The sequence below is a fragment of the Vicia villosa genome, linkage group LG2, assembly GCF_029867415.1.
Source record: "Vicia villosa cultivar HV-30 ecotype Madison, WI linkage group LG2, Vvil1.0, whole genome shotgun sequence".
Taxonomy (NCBI): Eukaryota; Viridiplantae; Streptophyta; class Magnoliopsida; order Fabales; family Fabaceae; genus Vicia; species Vicia villosa.
Genome location: NC_081181.1, coordinates 131190009 through 131208643, shown reverse-complemented (window position 1 = coordinate 131208643; position 18635 = coordinate 131190009). Strand labels below are relative to the sequence as shown.

The 18635-nt window shown below is 37.1% G+C and overlaps 3 protein-coding genes across 4 annotated transcripts; all 3 read left to right on the top strand.

Annotated features, from left to right (window-relative positions):
• Positions 1 to 407: 407 nt before the first annotated feature.
• On the top strand, positions 408 to 3107 carry LOC131650017 (uncharacterized). Its single transcript, XM_058919760.1, has 3 exons — positions 408 to 1367; positions 1479 to 2035; positions 3092 to 3107. The coding sequence occupies exons 1-3, from the start codon at positions 408 to 410 to the stop codon at positions 3105 to 3107; spliced, it is 1533 nt and encodes a 510-aa protein (XP_058775743.1).
• A 3498-nt stretch (positions 3108 to 6605) lies between these two features.
• LOC131652130 (NEDD8-conjugating enzyme Ubc12) lies at positions 6606 to 10333 on the top strand. Of its 2 annotated transcripts, none has more exons than XM_058921908.1 (6): positions 6606 to 6731; positions 7262 to 7374; positions 9211 to 9319; positions 9551 to 9629; positions 9749 to 9865; positions 9946 to 10333. In XM_058921908.1, the coding sequence occupies exons 2-6, from the start codon at positions 7266 to 7268 to the stop codon at positions 10081 to 10083; spliced, it is 552 nt and encodes a 183-aa protein (XP_058777891.1). In that variant the 5' UTR covers positions 6606 to 6731; positions 7262 to 7265; the 3' UTR covers positions 10084 to 10333. The 2 variants fall into 2 exon arrangements, with proteins under 2 accessions (XP_058777891.1, XP_058777892.1); XM_058921909.1 differs by lacking the exon at positions 6606 to 6731 and adding an exon at positions 6764 to 6917.
• A 5792-nt stretch (positions 10334 to 16125) lies between these two features.
• Positions 16126 to 17755, top strand: LOC131650016 (uncharacterized). The gene is made up of 5 exons (XM_058919759.1): positions 16126 to 16182; positions 16320 to 16553; positions 16671 to 16987; positions 17105 to 17378; positions 17489 to 17755. The coding sequence occupies exons 1-5, from the start codon at positions 16126 to 16128 to the stop codon at positions 17753 to 17755; spliced, it is 1149 nt and encodes a 382-aa protein (XP_058775742.1).
• Positions 17756 to 18635: the final 880 nt, after the last annotated feature.

The window sequence follows — 18635 nt, the reverse complement described above, 5'->3', positions numbered from 1 at the left end:
CGCAGCGAGGGATTCGGTCAACCACCTCCGAACCCTACGCTATGATCATCCGGAACGTGAGTCTCCTGCTGACTCAGCCCTAGCATGGGACGTTCTGGCAGTTCCCTAGCACGTGGGCCTCCAGTTGGATTTGGCCCAATTAGGGAACCTTGGCCCAGCGCTGGGGGTTATAAATACCCTCTTTCACTAGAGGGCCAGGTATTCTATTCTTAACTCTAAACCTCATTCTCTGATAGCTAATGACTTAAGCATCGGAGAACCTTGCAGGTACCCCCCCCATCTTGTTCTTCAAGCCAGATATTGCGCCTTGACGATTCTCCTGATCAGGTACGATCAGTGGCGCCGTCTATGGGAACCTTGCTCCCCCTTCTTTAACAAAGATCAAAGCATAACCTTTCACCATCGTCATGGCCAACAACAACATACCTAGTCCTGATCCCTTCGTCCTGGAACAACTGATTGAAGATTCCAGCCGCGAACTGACGAATCGCCGTCGGCAAGAACGTGCTTTTGCCGGACAGAGGCAACAGATTCAGCACATTCAACATGTGCACGACCTTCAACAAGTCCAGAACGTCGAACAAACCCATCCTGAAGGACAAGTTCAAAACGGGGAAGACGGGCAGACCCAGCCCCAGACTGAACCAGACCAGCTCCAAGTGGTGAATGAAACTGATACCCGAGACGGGCAACCCGCTTCCTCGTTCACCCACACCTCTGGCAGACGAAGAAGCCGTAGCCCAGACGAGGAGGAACATATCAACATTCCCGAGGGCGCTGATCCAACCGCCATCCTCCTACTCAAGGAGCTGCAGAAAACCAACCGCCTCATCCGCCTACAGGGCGACCGCATCCACGACCTGGAAAGGAAGCGACGATATCGCTCCCCCCAACGGAGACGCCATCGGTCACGTTCCTATTCCTCTTCGCGGTCTCCTCCGAGGAGAAATCGCAAGCGCAGTCCATCTAGGTCTCGCTCCCCCTCGAGAAGAAACCGGCGCCAGCGGTCTTATTCCCGCTCTCCATCTCGAAAGAATCGGAGACCTGAAACCACTGAAGCCAAGAGTCTCTCACCCGAGCAGGAGCACCGAGGCCCCTCCAAAGCCGTGCAGAAAGTCCGCGAGCATTCTCCAAAAGACAACCGCAAAATCTCGGGCAAAGCACGCACTAAATCCCAGCGGGGCAGACATTCAAACTCCCCTGAGCCTAGCGATGAAGAAGATTTCCGCAGTCCCTTGTCCGAGCAAATCCGGCGTGTTCGTCTCCCCCGGGGGATGGAAAAACCACCAGCCTTGGACCACTATGACGGGACCACCGACCCCGATGACCACATAAGGAGCATCGAAGCTGTCATGGACTACCATGTGGTACGAGGATCCATCAAATGCCGCATCTTTCCGACCACGCTAAGGAAAGGCGCGATGAACTGGTACAGGAATCTGCCCCCTAACTCCATCCACTCCTGGACTGAACTGAAGGATCTTTTCCTAAGCCACTTCACCGTGTCTCGTCGGCAACCGAAATCAGAAGCGAATCTTGAGGCAGTAATCCAAGGTACCAACGAATCTTTGAGAGACTACCTCGACAGGTTCAACAAAGAAGCTGTCCAAGTGCAGACCGCGGACTACATGAAGAGGTACCTACTCGAACGAGGGCTCCTCCCCGGGAGCGACTTCAAAAAGGCCATCAAGATTGAGGAAGTCCACTCCATGAATGCCCTCCTTCGTAAGGCTCAGGCCTTCATCAGATATGAGGAAGCAGAAGCTGCTACCACGAGAGCGTCACGGGACAACGACGCCGCTCGCAGTTCAAACCATGAGCCCTCAACTTCGAGGCGCGAGCACGAGAGAAGGAAAGACGACAGGTCTCTCGACATCAAAGAACGCCGGGGACCTTCTGGTCGTTTCAACGAATATACCCCGCTGAACGCCTCACGGGAAAGGATCCTAGCCGAATGCCAAAACACTGACTTCAAAAAGTCGAACATCAGACCCCCGAAGTCAAACCCCGCGAGGCCAGGAACCGACAAGTCCAAGTACTGCAAATACCACAGGAGCCATGGACACATGACCGAGGATTGCATTCACCTCAAGGACGCTATTGAAACACTGATCAAGGAAGGTCGACTTTCAAAATACACACAGAAAGGGGAACCTTCCCGAAGGGACGACCACAGAAACTCTGACGAAGGGAATTCGCCGGACAACAGGCCCCTACAAGTAGCCCTGTCAGTGACCCGACCTGAAGAGTGAGAATAAATACACACAACCTATTCCAACACAATCATCAAGGACAATTGCTTGGATCACAAGAAACAGCTACAGAACTACGGTTCTTCATAATACACAAACTCTTCGATCAGATACTACTCTAAAGCAACCATCTATATGATGATTGTTTGGATCACAAGAAACACACACAGTGAAAACACAGAGAGTATAATGATCTTTACGCTTAATAACTCTGCCTCTGAAAGTAGGATTTGCAGTCGTTTTATAGTCAACAAGCATAAAGACTTGGGCCATGGGCCTTCCACATATAGATTAGGGTTAACCACTTTAACCTAATTTCCACAACCTCAGGATGTTTACGAAAGCTGTAATTCGAGATATTTTAGTACAAAATCTACAGCACACAATATATAGTTTCCTAAAGGAGGTCTGCACTTGGTAGCTCAGGGATTCCATGCTTCACGGTAGAAACTTTATTAATTACAAGGTTCCTTGGGAGATGATATATAGTATCCACATGCTTGGTTCTGATGAGATGGGTAGATTTCTTTGACATGTTAGTACCCCTAAGATTGTCACAATGCAATGTCATGACATCCTAAGTGACATTGTATTCAGACATCATTAGTTTTTCACCTTTATTTTTTACAAAGAAGGTTTTGACTATCCCTTATTCCTCGTATCCATTTCTAGCTTTCCTTTCATACCAAGTTCTAGATGTTTGATATGGTCTTCTCCTCTTTACACTGTTTATTTTTCTTCCTGAGATCTTTGTATTTGATATTGAACTTGGATGCTCAATCTCATCACTTAGCTCGAGGAGATATGGCTTAGCTTTTAACGAGTTTCTTTGTTGATAGATCATCCTTCTGGTGAGAGCTTGAGCTTCAGGACATGTGGACTTCAAGTGATCTGTCCTGCCACATTGATAACATCTCTTATATGGGGTATATGCGCTCCTTTCTTGATGTTTTCTTTTATGTTGCATCTTTTAATTATGCATTGTATTCTCCATCAAGTAAGTCTTATTTCTTACTTTTAAATTTTTGTTGTGAGATGAGTTCAACAACTTTCCTTCCAGAACATCAATGTTTGAGTAAAGGTTTATGTTTTCTTCTTGAAGGAGAGTGTATGCATTTCTATCCTCCAACATTCTTGCATACAGTCTCTCATTTCTTTGATAGTTTTCAGAGAGAATAGTAGCAAGTTCTCTGGCCGTGAGATCGCTGGCGAATGTGTCTTTATCTGATTCATTCATATCTCCAGCTACATTTTTTACTGATCTTTCTTGATGATTTTCCTCAATCTCTTCCTTGGTCATAAAGTCTTTAGAGGAACAATTTGAGAGACTAGGTTCCCATAAGTAACAATTTTCTTTAGACCTAGAGCCCTTCATGACTTCCTTATGTTCTTCATTTATGACGATACATTCCTTCTGAGTGAATTTGACATTGAAGCCTTGGTCACACAGTTGACTGATGCTGATTAGATTCATAGTTAGTCCTTTTACAAGAAGAACATTATTCAGATTGGGACCTTCAGGATATTACAGTGTTTCAATCCCTTGGATTTCTCCTTTTTCTCCATCCCCAAACGTTACATAGTTAGAGGCATGAGGAGTGACATCTACCAACAGATTCTTTGTACATGTCATGTGTTTTGAGCAGTCGCTATCAAAGTACCAGTCTTCTTTTGATGACACCCGCACGGGAGTGTGAGCCATTAAGGCAGTACCTTTAGGTACCCATTGTTGTTTCTTGACAGAGGTGTTCTGCTTAGGTTCCTTTTGGAGTAACTGATTAGGATAGCCATACAGTCTGAAGCAAAACGGTTTTATGTGGCCAACTTTTCCACAGTAGTGACATATCCATTTATTAAATTTCCTCCTAGTATGATTTGGCCTTTTGTTCTTATGATGTTGTGTCATAGGTCTTGACATCCGAATTGGTATGTGGACTTCAGGTTTTGGACTCTTGAGTCCTAAGATGGATTCTGATCTTCCCACAAATCCTATTCCAGACATGTCTCCTGATCTCTGTCCTATTTGCAGTATTTCTTCCAGGGAGTCAGTTCCAGAATTCAACATTCTGACAGATTTTGACATTTGATCCATCTAGGAGTTTAGCATGCTGATTTCACCATTGAGTAACTCTATGGTTGCAAAATGTTCTTTCTTTTCAGTTTCCAATTCCTTTATGAGCATCTTTTGCTTCTCCACTTGTTTACATACTTCAGTGCTTTTGACATATAGCTCTTTGTAGAAAGTTGCAAGCTCATCAAAGGTCAGTTCATCTTCACTAGAATCGTCATCAGATTCACAAGCACTCGTTAGTGCTTTGATATATTGTGTAGTCTTTTCTTTATTCTTGTTCATAGTACCAGAATTTTATTGTCCCTAGATCTCACCCAGATGTAAACAGGCAGGGTGCCTGCTCTGATGCCAATTGAAAATTCTAGTAACACACGCTCGATGTCTTACTGGATGTTATGACATCCACAATCACACAACATAGATAATTATAACAGACCAGCATAAAAACAATAAAGAACACGCAAAATTGTTTACCCAGTTCGGTTCAAACAACCTACTCTGGGGGCTACCAAGCCAGGGAGGGAATCCAATATAAGCAGAATTAATTCGGAGTTAAACTCCCCCGTTTACAACTCCTCACTTAAAACTACCCAATGCAATTCCAACCTATTCCTAGACCTGAGTATCTCCACTCACTCCCCCTCAATCACAGCAGTGATTAGAAATAAACATAAACAATTACAGAGAGAAGACACTCTTCAAAAACACACCTTGATCTGCTTAAAAGCTTCAATCAAGAGACACACACTCGTGCTTAAAAGCTTATAGTGAGAATAAATACACACAACCTATTCCAACGCAATCATCAAGGACAATTGCTTGGATCACAAGAAACAGCTACAAAACTACGGTTCTTCACAATACACAAACTCTTCGATCAGATACTACTCCAAAGCAACCATCTATATGATAATTGTTTGGATCACAAGAAACACACACAGTGAAAACACATAGAGTATAATGATCTTTACGCTTAATAACTCTGCCTCTAAAAGTAGGATTTGCAGTCGTTTTATAGTCAGCAAGCAGAAAGACTTGGGCCATGGGCCTTCCACACATAAATTAGGGTTAACCACTTTAACCTAATTTCCACAACCTCAGGGTGTTTACGAAAGCTGTAATTCGAGATATTTTAGCACAAAATCTACAGCACACAATATATAGTTTCCTAAATAGCGTCCTGAGATAAATAAGGAAACCTCACAACTAAAAATAACAGCTACTGCTGACAGACAAAGATGCCATGACATCGAGCATGACATCCTGTGAGTATTTGTGCTAACTCAAACATACAATCATGCATAATTCCACATGCATTCAATCAGGAGAGTTTTGCCACAAAATACAGCCAATTTAAAACATCTACAAATTGTCTTAGTCAACTTTTGTATCTTATTTCATTGTAAATTGATTATCCAAGTGTAAAAGCATACAAACGCTTTTTAGAAAAACTAGGGTTAAAATCTAGGGTTAAGTATGTTTTTGGTCCATATAAATATCTCAAATTTCATTTTTAGCACCTAAGAAAAATCACATATTTTGATCCCTATAAAATTATTATGCATGTAGTTTTAGTCCCTACTGTTAAATCGATGTATATTTTTGAATGATTATTGTACAAACATGTTTAGAACGTTATAAAGAGTTTCTCGAAAAAAAAGAAACTCAAAATTTGATTTTTAAGTCGAGATTTGCATTACTTTTATCATTATCTTTTAAATTTTAAAAAATTCATATTTAATTCTTCTCATTATAAAAAATTATATAATTTGGTAAAGAATATTTTCTTTATTTAATATGTTTAAAGAGTGTTTTGAGACACTTGTTAGCAAGACCAAAAACTAAAAGTCAGCAAAACCTTTTAATTAATATGAATTAAAAAGGTAAAAGTTATTTTTTAGTCTAACCAAACATAATCTTATTTCGAATAATTCATATTTTAAAAAAATTATTGTTTCTTAATTATGAAAATATTATAATAATATACTAAACAAAAATGTAATAAAAAACATATAATTATAAAAATCACACCCACATCTTAAATATTAATAATAGCAATAACAATAATATCACGATAACATAATGCAATATCGATTTCATTCAAATTCTTGAGAAAATGTTAACTCATCAAAAAAATTACTCACCAAAAAAATCTAACGAATAAATCACAATATTTATTAATATTTTATAAAATCTTGATTAATATTTAAAAATCTAAATCTGATATATCCATTAATTAAGGTGATTGTAACAAAATAAAATATACTAGAGAAAATAAAGATAATATTTTGGTTAGAGATTATAGTATATATATTGGAGAAGGGAGCGGTAGAAAGGAATTTCGTGACTCAATAGAAAATAGAGTTAGCCCCATTGGTTTGGTTTTTAGAGAAGACCGCACAGCTCAGGTTCGTTTCTTTCACGCTAATCTTATTCCCTCAGATTTCTCGATCCCTTTCTAGGGTTTCTGATTCTCTTTTTTTTGTTTCAACAACTTCAACCTAATTCTTAGTTTATTTTCATCTTTCATTCCGTCGTTTCGACCGTGGATTTACTTTTTGCCTGTTAGATCGTGGTGCCCTATTGTTGAATCGGTGCCCTATTATTCATAATCTTATTGTTGTCTATGATTTTAGTTTCTATGGATTGTTTGATATGATCTTTGGTAGAGTAGGGTTAAGTTAAACGTGTAAAGTAGATGTTTTTTTGATGTTAGGTTTTTGAATATTTGTGGCTTCAAAGATAATTGATGTTTGAATTTGAATGCATAAGCTATGAATGAAGCAGTTTTAATCATTATAATGAATTTGGTTGAGATTAGGGCAACATCTGGTTTTAACAGGGGAGATAGCTTTTTTTGTGTTTTTATTGTATGGAAGTTGTGAATTTTTTTTTTCTGTGAAGAGTTCTAATGCTGGAGTTGATGTGGTTGTTGTAGGAATATGATTAAACTATTTAAAGTAAAGGAAAAACAAAGAGAACTTGCAGAGAATACCAGTAATGGAGTTCCTGTTAAGAAGCAAAGTGCTGGCGAGCTGCGTCTTCACAAAGGTTTTCTTCTTATTAAATTCTTTCTTTTTTTGGTGTTTTTCATCATGTTGAATTTGTGTGGCACTTTCCCCTACCCTACCCCACCCTACCCACAGAAGAATATTTGAAAAGGGTAACTGAGAGGGAAAGGGGGAAAATAAAGGTTAATCTGTGGATGCCAGAGCAAGGATTTCGTGGGGGCTTGATTGTTTGGGCATTAGGGTGTGGTTGGAGAGGATGGGGGTAAGAATCAAAGTCGTTGTTTAATTTGACTACAGAAGATAAGTTTATGGGTTCACTGCTTTGTGAACTATCATTAACTTCATTCAGTTTCTTTGAATCAAGTTACACCTGTCAACTTAGTATTGTCAAAGGCATGGTGGGTTTTTGACTAAACACCATATATGGTAATGGAGTGGCGTCTTTCACATTTTGGCCTCTGGTGGACGCTATCTTTATGGCATGCATGACAGTTCTGGGAGCCATGGAGGAAATAGAGGCTAAGTCACCTTGGAAAATAGACATCGATGGACGTTGGTTACTTATTTTAAATTATATTGTCCGGGAAAAAAAAGACCAGTGACATGTTAAACCTAAATCCCTTCCCCTACTCACGTGCATGTTGTTTCTGTCTATTCTCTTTCGCATGCCTTTGCTCTTACCTCAAATGCTCAGACTCACCTGTTTCCACATGTCTACCATCTCTAGCAAACAAATCATTCATCAGCTAACAGCAGCTCTTTGATGATTGGCCGATTCTATTCACTTTACCCTTTTTCTTCAATTTAATATTTTACGAGTCTTGAATCTTGATCACTGTCTATGTTTCTCTTTGTCCTTCTCATCTTTGTCCTATTTATGTATATTTATTCTTTGTCACTCTCCTCTGTCTAGTTTATTGCTCTTGAAGGTTATTAGTTCTTTCTATTGTGTTAAATTCTGCAGGTTTTTGTGTGTACTTCTCGTGTGTGTATACTTTTATTAAAACCTCCATGTTTCTGCTATAGGCTGCAATCTTATCTGCCATGAACCACCATCACCAATTAATAGCATTGCATCAGATGGGTAAATGTTTCGAAAGCAGATATAACTTGTTTTATTATAATTTTGGACAAGGCACAAAGAGAAATGAGTTAGAGATAAGAGGGAACAAGTGAGATTTTGGTAGTAAGAATCTGGGAGATGAATTAGTTTAGGGTTGAATAACTTATTTTGAAAATCTGCAGTAAGTTCCGCACCTACTTTGTAGATGATAGGGACCAGATAGGTTTTGTTGTTGAAGGATTTTAAATTCGAAACAATGTATTCTCATGGCAAACTAAAATTGGAGAAGCAAATAATGATTCGTTGTCTGAATTTCTTCTATTCCGGTGGCCTTGAACTGTGAATGGTCTTTTGCTTGGAGTATAGCTTAGTTGTTGAGTGAATTAAATTTGGGGGTGGGGAAACTATGTTATTGCTTTTTTTGTTTCTTGGGTGGTTGTGTGTTTCCCTTCCCAGTATTCTTAAAGAATTTTATCTCGAGAATATGGAATTTATTCTCAATAACTTTCTCTGCATTTTATTAGTGATTTTTATGGTCGGGAACTTCTTTTCTGGATGAACTAGAAATTCATCTGACTGACCATTAGCCAGCTTGATATATTAATATCTACATACTTTGCTGCAGACATGTGAACTGCTGTCTTGTTAAGAGTTTTAAGTTCACTAGTTGGAATATGATATGGTTTCTAAAGCTGGAGTATTTTTAGTTACTGCTCTGAGACATTTCTTGTCTTTTTTAAACCTTTATTTGAACTATATTTTCCGCCAATTTATTGTTATAAAAGTTTTTTCTGTGGATGTTACAAATTTCAGATATCAGTGAGCTGAATCTACCAAAATCTTGCACCATGCAATTCCCCAATGGCAAAGATGACCTCATGAACTTCGAAGTTTTAATTCGACCTGATGATGGATATTACCTGTAAGGAAGTTTCCATGTGTGTTCGTTATTTTCTACTTGTAGCTTAACTTACTCTTGTTTAAGGCATTGATGTCCCTATGCTGTCTTCATCTTATGTTTCTTTGTTTGTTTTGATTTTATCTTTAAATGCTAAATTAAATGTATAATCTAGTAGGATCTTTATTCTATACCCTCACCGAAGAACCAGAGGAAATCTCATTAATTACCACTTTGTTGTATTTTTTGTTACAGAGGCGGCACTTTTTTGTTTTCCTTCCATGTGTCACCCATCTATCCACATGAAGCACCCAAGGTGAAGTGCAAGACAAAGGTAGGATGGACTTTTCATTATTTTAAACTATGGTTCATGCTTTTGGGTTTCTTAGGCCTTGCTTTCATATTCTGTTTCAATGTAGTGAATTTATTTGTACCTGCATATTATATTTGCAGGTCTACCATCCAAATATTGACTTGGAAGGGAATGTGTGTCTCAATATCTTAAGAGAAGACTGGAAACCTGTCCTGAATATAAATACTGTTATCTATGGCCTGTATCATCTCTTTACGGTATGGCTCTGCTTTTTTACTTATCAGGGGTTTTTGGTATTTGAAATTTTTATCCAATCTAATCTTGTAATTGTATGCAGGAGCCGAATTACGAGGATCCCCTGAATCATGATGCAGCTGCTGTGTTGAGAGATAACCCAAAGATATTTGAGTCTAATGTGAGGAGGGCAATGTCTGGTGGGTATGTGGGTCAAACCTTTTTCCCCCGCTGTATGTAAAGCATGCTCGACAAATTCCAAGCCCCGTTTGAAATATATTATCAATGCTTTGATGGCCCCTGGTTTGTAAAATTTATTTATGAAAATTGCATTTTACTTTCGTCAGTATGTTATTTTTCTTGGTGGAGCATCAGGTTCCTTAGACCACCAAACGCATCTAAAAGCCAAACAAGTGGAGGAATGTTAAATGTATCTTTTGTGCAATGTTGACGTACTATTCTAAACAATCAAAAATGGGTTCAGCGGTCAATATTTGTGTTTTGTCTCTTTGCATTTTATTTTGATTTTTGCATATTCCTTTCATTCCCAAATCTAAAGCATGCTCTCGGAATGCCAATAAATGCTTTCAATCTTTTTGAGAACCAATAAGCAGAAACACAAGAGATATGTATATCAATGACTTGGTTTCTGATTTCGTAATGAGACGTGACCATACAAAACACAAAACGAATATTCTGTTAGCTGTTTAAAGTGTATTCTCGTTGTCCACACCCTTGAAAATTAGTTAACGATAGTTAAAACTTTGCGGTTTGAGATTTCTTTAAAATGAGTACATCTTTAAAATGAGTACATTTAGCAAGAGGCTACTAAACAATGAATTTTCATTGAGATTATGTTGTTGGGGTTAATCCAAAATACAGATTTACCACTTAATTAGTTATCACAAATTCAGTTTTATCACTTAATGTGTGTATATTACTGTGGGATTAAATCACAAATTCAATTTTATCACTTAATGTGCATATTTTTGTGATTGTGCTGACTTCACTTAGTGGAATAAGCATGAATAAGACTTGGTTGTAATTTGTATATTACATGCACAATCAACAAAAAGCTATTTGATGCAGCTGTATGTCCAACTGACCATAAAACCTATTCAACTAACCATAAAATTCATCACTGAAGTTGTATGTTCAACTAACCATAACACCTGTTCAACTAACATAACATTCATCTCGGAAGTTATCGCATGTCTTCATATTTTCTCCATGTAACAAATTGTAAACCTCTTCTCTCTTTGAAATGTTTTGTGTCTCTAATTATACATATATGCTTTACACAACTTGTCCATCCAAGGAGAAATGTTGCAAAACCTCTTTCAAAAGGGGTTGTAGGGAGTGCTTAGTAGCAATTTTATTGTAAATCAAGTTCAAAATGACAATTTAGAGAGAGAAAGCCCACCTTCTCTCTAGTTTTTCATCCCCATTCTTTTTGCTTTATCATGCCATCAGAATCTATTAGTTATTCTCCATGCAATTTTCTCCAAAGCTCTTTGGCCACTTGTCCACCATGCATAGTCGTTTGTTTTCTTCCCATGCATGCCTTTTTCCTACATACTCAGTCCTCCTCTTCTTTAGTTCTTTTGTGTTCTCATTCTTATGGGTAAATGAATGTTTCAACTTGCTTTTTCCCCTCGCGCATCTATTTCTCTCTCCATTTTCTCTGTCATGTCATTCTGTTTTTTCTTTCGAGTTAGCATTTACTTGAGATTGTGACTTGTGAGTGTATCTACTTGCTCTCTTTACTCTCTTTTTTTTTTCTTTTTCATTTTTGCTTGTTTGTATTCGTGTTCTTTTATCTTTCCATTACTTTTCCTCCTGTTTTACATACCTATTTTTTTTGTTCGATGTGTCTGATCCTTTTGGCGTGGATCAAGCAAAAGAGGTGAATTATATCTCCTTTGATAAGCTTCGTGGGAGATTCTATGAGTTTGGTGAAGTGGTGGAAGTTTTTCAAGTGGGCTCTCACTTTGGTTTTGTGCGTTTTAGGAATGTTAAGAATATTCAGAAGCTCCAAATGCAGGCTTCGTGGTAGCTTCTATGAGTTTGGTGAAGTGGTGGAAGTTTTTCAAGTGGGCTCCCACTTTAGTTTTGTGCGTTTTAGGAATGTTAAAAATATTCGAAGCTCCAAATGCAGTTTAATGGGGTTTGGTTTGATAATTTAAGTTAAAATCTCTTCTCCAACCTTATTTAGGTTTCGGGGAAAGTAAATAATCAACCTCTCAATAAAATAATAACAACAGTCGGGCGGATATGGTTCCACGCGGTTTCAATTTTTTAAATCGGACCGAAATAGTGTTTTGGGCCAGTTAAACCAACAAAATCTTGTAAATCCAACTTATTTCAGTTTTTTGACTTCGATTATCGCGGATTGGGCCGGTTTTTCGGTTCCTATCCAGCCCTACAAATATATAAATAAAAAAGATTCAATATTAGGGATTAGGATGTTGACGATGGTTCCACATTACTATGATCATTTAGTGAATAATAAAATTTTGGTAAGGTTATGTATACACCTTGTTTCTTTTTTAATGATTTAAGCATAAACATTTTTAATTAAGAAATTAATTTTTTTTTATAACAACACCCACATTCATCGTACTTTAAATAGGACTATTTAATTTTTTTTATAATATTTCATATTTTACAGTTATTCAAACAATTCTTCTATAATTTTCAAATATTCATCTAACTCATCAAAATATCTAAAATGGATTCCACTAAATGTAAATCCCACTATATATTATATAAAATGTAATTAAAAAATTTATTCAAATATACCAAAATACATTATAAAGACACACTTTCAAAATAAATAAGATTAAAAAAAATATATATTAAATAAAACAATAACACAAATAATTCATTAAAATTACATTAAAAAAATGCATAAATGCAAAAATACATCACTAAAACGAAATATAAGAAAAAGATAAATTTAAGATAATTTTTAATTGTTGTTATTCTCATTCCTAAAATGTTATCATATGTGTTATATCCAGTCTCGTGGAAGACGCCGATGAATTTGTTTATCATGAACATCAAATCTTTTATGTAAAAACTCTTGAAAATCAATATTAGAATCATCCGACAATGTTTTCGTACCATTGCCTAAATGATCATAATAAAAATCAAAGTTTCCACCATACGTTGAGCATCTTCAACAATCATGTTGTGTAATATGATACATGTATCCATTATACGCTGGAGTGCATCTAAGTGCCAAAATTGAGTCGAGTTACGTATGATTGCAAACTGGGATTGGAGAACCTCAAATGCACTTTCAATATTCAGCCACACACAAAAGAACTTACCCCAAAGTGTAGCTCATTCTAAAACATTACAAGAATATTATATGCAGAGGACTATAGTCAGGGCCGTTTTTTAGGACGTGCAAGACATGAGCTTAACACGTAGGATCCAAACTTTGTTACAGTTAAATTGTGGCTAAAAAGGACCTCATAAATATGTATCACGGAAAATCGTGGTTAAATAGAGACTCTTTGTTTTACCATGGTTAAACTCAGGTTAACCTCTATAGAACCTCCAAAAACTTGAGACGACACTTGCTATAATAGTTAAACCTCTCAATTTTCTTCGTCAATTTTGGTATTACTATTATAACACTGACACTGTTTACAATTAAGTTATTTGAGCAGTTTAATTACAATCTAATACATTTGAATCATGACCTAGTGATCTTGCCGATTTGTTTACCAGCTCGATTGTATTACAAATAGTAAAATTATAATATTAAGTAAGATTGACTAATATCAACAAAGAAACATGTGATTGATGAATATGATAAGAACTTAACAATCTCAGATTCTAAAAGAGAGCAAACCCAATCGACATCTTGAAGCCTAGTCTCATTGTTGATTTTGTCCAAATTAACACGTCTTTTTCCAATCTTTTCTTCAAGTTTCTAACTTTATTTATGGATAAATCTGTAACTAAAACTTAAAAAACATTTATTAAAAATTGTATTCAAAATAAACAAATGTCTGTGAATTAAGAAGTAATGTGATCAAAATTGTGAAATGTTAACAAATAAACAAACTTCTGAAACCCTAAACCCCTAAAACGACGATACGAGATTTGCTACATTCACATCGGGAGAGGTATCACACTTTTGGATCAATCTCGTTCGTTGGATTCATCTCACGGTCTAAATCTTGACATAAGTCTAACTATTTATTTCTTAAAAAAAAAAACCAAAAATACATAGTACGAGTATATAAAGAAAAGATACCCATTCTACGAGTATTTAAAGAAAAAAACCAAAAACCATACTACTACTGCATGACTAATGTTAAGTTTAAACCGAGAACCACTAATTAAACTAGAAGAAACTCATATCATCTCAATTAAATTAAATGCTCTTAAACCAAACACTTGGGCTCGAGTGGTAAACAAGCTCGCATAAAGCAACCCTTTCCCCTAAGAACTAGCAACATTTCAATCCATCATTTACTTTCTCTTTTCAATTAAGATACTCATTTTTGTGTTGGGATAAGAAATAAAAAAAATCAAATTAACTTGAATAAGTTATTTTTTGACAAATTATTAAAAAAAATTATAATTAATTCAATTTATTTTTATTTTAATAGTTGCTTATAAATAATTTAAATATAATTTTACATAATTATAATTTATTTATTTATAATTATTTTTAAATTGAACTTAATATTAATTTAACTATTCTAATTAAAATACATAACAATATTAATTATTAAAATTGTATAAGAATTATTTCTTTGTTTTGACACATGTCGAAAAAGTTAGCCAAGTGTCCTAAAAAAATTGAGTTTATTCTTTGTTTCGAGATATTTTGAATCGGTGCCTGATATTCATATGACACTCATACAACATGTGTCAGATAGTTTAGACAAATTTTCTTTAAAAAAAATTGTTTTTCTTTTTGTCAACACACTTTATACATTTTTTAGACAAATCTTACGCACAATTAAAAAGGTTAAACATATATTAAAGCAATGTTATCAATGAAAAATTAAAGACATTAATTTTGGTAAGAATTTTTTTAATTTTTTAATATAAGATGAATAAATGAAACTCAAATACTATGACATATATATTGCTGTCGGTGTCTTAAATTTTGGACATATCAGTGTCGGAATGTCTGTGTTCGTGTCGAAGTCTGTGCTTCATAGATTTCATGTTAATTTCCTCATCAAGATAATCACGAAAGAAGATAATGTCTACATCTTAATGGTAAAGATGTCAATTATATGATGGAATAGCAGGGAAAAGGATACAAACGGAGGTCATATTAACTACATGGATAGTTATATGTTTGGGTGAAAACCCAGACAACTAAACGAGTCCTGTACATATAAACCTTTGTTGGAGAGAGAATCTTGTCCTATTTTGGTGGAGCACCAAGAGGGTTATGCTGAGTCGTCTGGATGTGTGCCAGGTGTAGGTACAGATAGTATGCTGAAGCAATCTGGTGCGGTGGGTCCCAACGAGGTTTTGACCAAGTCTGGTGGGAAGGGTAGAGGACACGTGGCGAGTAAGAAGAGGAGGGAGGTGCGGAAACAAGTTACTGATACCTTGGGCAAATTTGATTTGGCAATTAAAGGGCTTGGGTTGGTTAAAAGGAAGGCCCATTTTGTGGGTGATGCACCTTGGACTGCTGATAATTACACTACGTTGGGGATGGATTTTGCGCAAACTTTTTGTGTGACCCACTCTAAGTGTAAGTTTGGGATTGCAAATTCGTTTCAGATTGGGGAACGTTCAGAAGGACAAAACCTAGATATTTCCAAATCCTTCTACGAGCCTCTGCGTAGAAAGGATGTCCAAACTCGAAGGCCGCCTCTTTCTGCTATGTCTGGTTCGTTGGGAAGGAGTGGAGCGCAGGAAGATGATGTTTCTTCTGAAGCTATTTCAGACTCGTGTCTGGTGAAGGTCAATGAAAGATTGAAAAAGACTTTTTTAGAAGATGTGGCGGTGAAGCTGCGGTCTAAGGCGACAACGTTTGAAATTATTGGGAATGAGCAAGATGGGGTTTATGTGGAGGCAATTAAGGAGTTGGAATCAAGGGATGGCATTTCTCTTTCTCAGCGGGTAGTACCTTCATCTGTTTCCTTATGAATGTTGTCTCTTATAATTTGCGGGTTTGTGGTTCTTTATTGAAGCGAAAGCGTTTCAATCAATTAATTAAGAAGGAAAAATTCGAGCTTTGTCTTGTCCAAGAACCAAAGTTACAGAAGTTTGATGAAAAGCTGGTTTATGAGTTATGGGGATGGTTCGGATGTGGAGTGGTGTTTCAAAGCCTCAAATGGTAGATCGGGAGGTATGATTACTCTTTGGTGCCATGGTTTGTTTGACTTGAATTTCAGTTTTGTGGGGGAAGGGTTTCTCCGTTTGAATGTTTTTCGGAAGGGGGTGAATATTTATGTTATCAATGTGTATGCGGCTTGCTGTTTTCAGAAGAAGAGGAGGTTTTGGAGTGATTTGTTGAATTTCAATGAGAGGTTCCCGGAGGGGGAATGGTTTGTGGGAGGGAATATTAATGCGGTTAAAGCGGAGGAAGAGATACGGGGCTATTCGAGGGTAGTTAAATTTAGAGAGATGGAGGAATTTAACGGTTTCATTAATAGTATGAAGGTTGTGGATGTGGGGGCAGTTGGAAGGATTTTCTCGTGGTATAGTCTTGATGGGGCGGCAAGTAGTCATCTAGACCGTTTTTTATTTTCTGAAGGCTTGTTGGAACTTTGGAAAGTTTAAAACCAAGGTATTGGGAGTATGGAGCTTTTGGATCACTGTCCTATTTGGTTTAAGGGGAACGATCGAAATTGGGGTCCAAAGCCTTTTAAATTTTTTATTTCGTGGACTAAACATGCTGATATTTATTCCTTTGCTCAAGTTAATTGCCTTGCTTCTCCTAGAGGTAACAAATCTATCTACTCTTTCAAAGAAAAATTGAAGTATCTTCGTGGTAAACTTCGGGTGTGGAATGTGAAGGTTTTTGGTTTCTTGAATCTTCAAGAAGAGGAGGCTTTTAAAAATTTGAATGCTTTGGATTTTGTTATGGTGGGTGATGATCCGGTGGACATTGAAGCTTTGGCCATTAATCGTTCTTTGGCTTCTAAAAGAGTGTGGGAGGTGGCGCAACGTAAGGAGAGTTTTCTTCGCTAAAAGGCGAGAGCTCTTTGGTTAAATGAAGATGATTCCAATTCTCGTTTCTTTCATAAGGCCGCTAAAATTTGAAATAGAAGGAACTCGTTTATTGGCTTGAATTGTGTTGATGGTTGGATGGATGACGTGGGGTTGGTTAAGGAAGAAGTTCATAGCCATTTTGTAAGAAGATTTTCCAAAACTTCCTTTTGGAGGCCGATTTTAGAAGGAGTTGTTTTTTCCAATTTATCTTTGGAGGATTCTTTGAATCTTGAGGTTCCATTTTCAGAGGAGGAAGTGAGGGATGTCTTATGGAATTCCGATGGGGCTAAGAGTTCAGGGCCGGATGGCTTTAATATGGGCTTTTACAAGGTTTGTTGGCTGTTTTAAAAAAAATGATATTATGGATTGTATTAATGAGTTTTTTGAGTTTGTTACCCCCTAAAGCAGTCACGTCTTCTTTTCTTGCATTAATTCCAAAGGTGGAGAATCCTAGTAGTTTGGATGATTTTAGACTAATTTTTCTTATCGGTAGTTTGTACCGTATTTTGGCAAATTTGCTTGCTCATAGATTGAAGAAGGTGATTGGGAAGTTAGTATCGAATTGTCAATCAGCTTTCGTGTCAAGAAGGAATATGTTAGACGGAGTGTTGGTTGTAAATGAGATTTTGGATATAGCGAAAAGACATAATAAGGAGTGTATGATGGTGAAAGTTGACTTTGAGAAGGCGTATGATTGTGTTGCGTGAGACTATTTGAGATTTTTGTTAAGAAGAACGGGGTTTGGAGCTAGATAGATGAAATGGATGGAAGCTTTAGTTTTTAATAGCTCTATGTCGATTATTGTTAATGGTAGTCCGACTAGAGATTTCATTGTTTCTAAGGGTCTTCGTCAAGGGGATCCACTTTCTCCTTTTCTTTTTTTCTTAGTTGCGGAGGGGTTGTCGGCTTTGATGACGAAAGCTTCGAGTTTGGGTGATTATGTTGGGTTCAAAGTAGGCCGTGATTTGCATTTTGAGATCCTTCAATTTGCGGACGATACACTCTTAATTGGTGATGGATCGAGGAATAATTTTTGGAGTATTAAGGCCATCCTTAGGGGCTTTGAGTTGGTTTCCGGTCTCCGTGTGAATTTGTCAGAGAGTCGGTTGGTGGGGGTTAATTTGGACCCACATTTGGTTCAATCGGCTTCGTCTTTTCTTAATTGTGTGGTGGGTTCTTCTTCTTTTTCTTTCCTTGGAATTCCAGTTGGTGTTAATCATAGAAGACGGGAGATGTGGAGACCGGTTGTTTCTAAGTTACGAAGAAGATTGGATTCTTGGAGATTTAGACAATTATCGATTGGTGGTAGATTGGTACTTTTAAATTCGGTTTTGTCTAGTATCCCTTTATATCTTTTTTCTTTTTCTAAAGCTCCTAAATTAATTATTAAGGAGATTATCAAAATTCAAAGGTGTTTTCTTTGGGGTGGTTCGGAAGTGGAGAAGAAGGTGAATTAGATTGGTTGGAATACGGTTTGTCGTCCGAAGAATGAGAGGGTTTAAGGGTGAAGCATTGTGGGATGTTCAATGTTGCATTGCTTAGTAAGTGGTGGTGGAGGATCTTGAATGAAAAAAACCTTTTATGGAC